The 4,770-nt window shown below is 30.1% G+C and overlaps 1 protein-coding gene across 1 annotated transcript; it reads right to left on the bottom strand.

The window, feature by feature from the left end:
* Nucleotides 1-1,446: 1,446 nt before the first annotated feature.
* On the bottom strand, nt 1,447-2,645 carry LOC133847723 (uncharacterized). The gene is made up of 7 exons (XM_062282916.1): nt 2,509-2,645; nt 2,289-2,448; nt 2,106-2,216; nt 1,958-2,041; nt 1,830-1,907; nt 1,716-1,772; nt 1,447-1,656 (listed from the first exon to the last, which is right to left on the bottom strand). Exons 2-7 carry the CDS (start codon nt 2,370-2,372, stop codon nt 1,447-1,449), a joined length of 624 nt encoding a protein of 207 aa, XP_062138900.1. The 5' UTR covers nt 2,373-2,448; nt 2,509-2,645.
* Between the last annotated feature and the right edge of the window lie 2,125 nt (nt 2,646-4,770).

Here is a 4,770-nt window from a genome sequence, read left to right on the forward strand (position 1 = left end):
TACTTACACTTCTGGCATACCCTATCCGTGAAGTTTGCGAGGTATGCGAAAAGCAGAGAGAAAAAATCAACAATGAGCAAAAAGTCGCCAAGCACAAAAAATGAATAAAATCTGCGCCATAAAAAAACGAAGAAAAATCTTAACGTTGTCTTTTTCGAGGCGTGTTTCCCTGTACTAGTTGTTGTTGTTGTAATCATTCTCGTTGATGTTATTGTTGTTGTCGTTGTTGTTGTTGTTGCTGTCGTTGCCATTGTTGCTGGCATTGGAGGTGTGGGCACTTTTGCTTATTGATTTTGAATTTGAAGGTGAATTTTAAATGTGGCCCAAGCTCAGTATCTGGCAGCACTTATCTGTATATGTATGTATAGTATATATATAGTATATTTAGCATAAATATCTGGGTGTATGCTGTGCTAGTTAATGGTGCGTAACAGTGCAGCATCGTCGCAACCGCAATCGCAGCAGATTGCGGCATGGCAATTGGCGATTTCAAAGTGCTTGTCAAGCCAAAATTCAATTGCTCAACTTATAATTGGGTTTGCCAGCGCCACCTGTCGGTCGTGGGTACAAGCGACAAACTTATTAACGATTAATAGCAAAAAAAAAAAATATAGCTCTCAAGATTAAATCGATTGTAAAACAATAGAATAATAATAATTGCTGTAAATATTTCTTATTTTAAGGAATTTCCTATTCACGTAATAAAATTATAATTATACTTGCCAGAGCCACCTGTTGGTCGTCGGTTCGGGTGACAAGCTTATTAACAATTAAATAGTATAGTTGTCAAAATCAAATCGATCGCAGAATGATATTATAATAATTAATTTTGTAAAAATATTTGTTGTTTTAGGGGAATTTCGTATTTACACATTATAATAAAATCGATGCATTAATTGCATTTGCTCAATTCATAATTATGTTTGCCAGCGCCACCTGTCGGTCGTCGGTTCAGGCGGCAAACTTATTAGCGATTAAAGACCCACAAAATTAGTTGTTAAGATTAAATCGATCGTAAAACGATAGAATACTAATAATATATTATTGTAAATATTTCTTATTTTCAGAAATTTCATATTCATGTAATAAACAAGTACTACTACTATGTTTGCTGTCGCCACCTATCGGTCGTCGGTGCAGGCGACAAACGTATTAACGATTCATAACAAAAGAAGTTGAAAGCGGAAATGTCTTTCTTAACGACATTTTAAATTTATATAGATTAATAAAAGCGATGCATCAAAGTCATTTACTGGCGCCACCTGTCGGTTTAATCACACGACAAATTTTTAACGAATAGCAGTAGAAAAAAAGGTTTAGTTATTATAATAATAATTGTAATAATATATTATATTTTGCAAATTTAAGTCGGAACTTTTTCGTATTTCAAGAGATCTTCGATTTATGTATTTCCATATTTCATATTGAAAGTGCGCATTGTATGCTCTATGGCATTTTTAATGTGTATACATTTTCATTGTTTAGTTTAGCTCTTTGCAATTGTTGCTTCTCCTTTTGCAAATTGTACTCTCGCAGCGTAAGGATCTTAAATCTCTTCGACTCCACAATTCTTGTTCGGCAACGCGGTATCTTGGGACTTTTCTGAATTTCCTTTACGCTCTGAGCTGGCTTCGTGACTGCTTCTTCCTCGACGAGCTGTGAATCATAGCTTAGTTGAAAACCAATTTTATTATATTTATTATTTCATTTCTTACATCTTGAATTTCGTATTTGAACTCTTCGTAGAATTTGCGTGTGGCACTAAAAGTATTCTTTATATAAAGAATTTTACTATTGTTTGTTTGTTGTAAAACATTTGCAATATTTACCTTTGGCAATTGACAAGTTGTGTTGCACAATTCCTCAAGTGGCGGCAGCGAATCTTCCAATTGTTTGATGAGTTGAAGCTGTGAAATATAGAATTATATATCTAAATATTATCCTCGATTTATCTTACATCTATAGAATCGATCCAAGATGATTCGTCAAGAGCGTTTTGTGTGTTAGCTTGCTTTTGATAATCATTACTCAAATTCAGATCCTAAGGCAAATAATTTAGCTTGCATACAATTCAAATTCAATTTGGAATTCGTTACTCAAATTACATTTTTCTTGCTATTCTCATATTTCGAAATTATCCTTGGATCCACATAGAATTGTTTTGGCGCAGTCGTTGGTATTTTCTTAAATACTTCCTTAACACTTCGGCTATTTGACTGCAAAAAAAAAAAAATAGCAATCAAAATTATGCACATTTCATATTCAGTATTCAATAAACTTCAACTTACAGTTTGAAGAGTATTTGGATTTTTATTCTCATCAATTCCGTAATAATACTTCATTTCTGGCATTTTTTTCTTGATGAACTCCATTTTCTTTTTTCTCTGCTTTGACGTCAGTCCCAACTCTAAATGTTCTAGATGTTTCTTTCCAAAATGCCTTCTCCTTCTTAAGAATCTGATTAATTGGTTTTCTTTTAACTCATCACTTTTAACACAATTTCGTTACCTTGCCTTGCTAATCAGCTTTTTGATTTATAGTTTTTTTTTTGTATCCTTTTGCAATTTGATGCTGCTTTTGAAGAGCTCTAATTTCCGACGAGTGAAAAATTGTTTTTGGCTCAAAGTGACAAATGACAAAAAAGAGAGAGCAAACGATAAACCGATAACATTTGACATCAAATATACCAACTAAAGTCATGTAAAATATGCAATGACAAATGTTCAAATATTTTAGTTATCGATAATGTAACACACTTTTTTTTATGTACGTTATGTTTTAAAGCTAATTCTATTGTATTGATTTTTAATTGAAGAGGAGCAACTTTTATTTTACTTTAATTTTCAAATATTATTAGATCACGGATTATTTTTTATGTTTTATGACTTATATATGCAATTTAGCAATTGCTTCTTAAATATAAAATTTATTCTAATTTAATTTTTTATATATATATATAATTTTAAATTTTAAAAATAAGTAAGAGTTATTCTTATAGGATATAGGATTGATTCTTAAAACTTTTTCTGTTTAATATTGATTCGTATTTTTTTTTTGTTTTTCGTACGAATTTGTTAATTTTTGCAATTATCTTAAAACATGACAAATAATTTTGAATTCATTCTTATCTCTAAATTGAGTGCTTATCAGAATTGAAAAAATGTGTGCTAAATATGCTAAAACAGCAATTAAATACATATTTTTATTAATTATTTTCTATTTTATTTGTTTTGCTTTCTGCAGCTAAAAATGTGAAATTATTATTAAAATTTAGCAATTGCTTTTGGCTATTAAATTTACTACTCTTAAGCACCAATTTTATATTAATTTATAAGTTATTTGTTATGATAATTTTAAAGATAATTTTATGAAATTAATTACAGAACTCAAAAATTTATTTTCAAAATTTAACAATTATTTAAAAATTAAAAAAAGAAAAAATTTTTTTTTTTTTTTTTATATATGTATATACTATAAGGAAATTTTAAAATATATATTTTATATTTTTGTTATTTGTTTATTTTATTTTTTAATATTGAGATGCAATTATTTTGAGAGTTTTTCGATTGGTTTTTTAACCACAAAATTATATATTGCATAAGCAGAAATTTGTTATTAATTAGCAAGTTATTTTTAAAACTAATGTTATTAACAAAATTTAGCAATTGATTTTTATAATATATATATTTCAAAGAAATACTAAAGCTGCAATTATATATATTTATTTTGTATATTGTTTGTTATTTATTTTAAAGCTAATAATATAATAGTATTTACAGAATTTAGCAATTAATTGATAACTACCAATTTGTGAGATAAAATTTTCATATATATATACATATATACTTCAAAGAAATAATAAATCAGCAATTACATATGTTTATGTGTTATTATTTTAAGCTATGAAAACTTTATAGAATTGAAATGTTTATAGAACTTGGAAATACAAAAATTATAAAATGAAAAAAAAAAAAAAAAAAAACATTTTTATTATATGTTTCAAAGATAAAGATAATAAAAAGAAAAAAACTTGATTTGGTTTTAATGTTTTTGAGCGAAAAACGCTTGTCAAAGTTGAATTTGATGCTGCTGCATTATTCAAATATTATTTGCATATTAATTGGCACTTAACCCATCTCTGATCCCTTTTGCACAATGAACGTGAAGTTTGGATGTTGGATGTTGGATGTGCGAGGGATTGACTCAAAATGCACATTTTGCATCGTTGGCAAGCGTTGGTCATTAATCTTCAATGCCGTGCAAAATTCCATGTAAAATAGCAATGCAAAAGAAGTGGAAGAAGAGAAGAGGAGGAGGCAGAGGAGGTGGAGGGGTTGTGTCCATGTGCGTTAATGGCTGACAGTGGCGAGTATTTAGGCAAATGTGGTCTCGGCTAGCGGACAAAACAGAACCGAACGAACAGCAACAGCAACAGCAACAGCAACAACAACAACAACAACACTAACCACAATGACAGACAGAAGCAGGACAGATAGACCAGAACAATGGATGGCAACAACAACAGCAACAACAACGGGAATAACAGCAACAAAAACAACAATGACATCAATAGGCGCAATTGAAACAAGTGTTGTCACGCCGCTGACTGCGACTGCGACGTCAACAGCGACGTCGACTGCGACTGCGACTTGCCTAATGGCTGACAACCAGCCTTCGGTGAAAGGCATTGTCCTTTTTAATACCCTACACAAAGCATTCTGGCATTTATATACTAGCTTAAATATGCTATGGGATTTAAGTTTAAATTTA

Source organism: Drosophila sulfurigaster, chromosome X (assembly GCF_023558435.1).
Source record: "Drosophila sulfurigaster albostrigata strain 15112-1811.04 chromosome X, ASM2355843v2, whole genome shotgun sequence".
In the NCBI taxonomy this organism is placed as follows: domain Eukaryota; kingdom Metazoa; phylum Arthropoda; class Insecta; order Diptera; family Drosophilidae; genus Drosophila; species Drosophila sulfurigaster.

Coding starts and splice junctions, on each gene's coding strand:
- LOC133847723 (XM_062282916.1), bottom strand. CDS start 2,372: ATGGAGTTCATCAAGAAAAAAATGCCAGAAATGAAGTATTATTACGGA. Junction 2,042..2,105: donor ATGAGAATAGCAAGAAAAAT/GTAATTTGAGTA, acceptor TATTTGCCTTAG/GATCTGAATTTGAGTAATGA. Junction 1,773..1,829: donor CAACTTGTCAATTGCCAAAG/GTAAATATTGCA, acceptor CTTTATATAAAG/AATACTTTTAGTGCCACACG.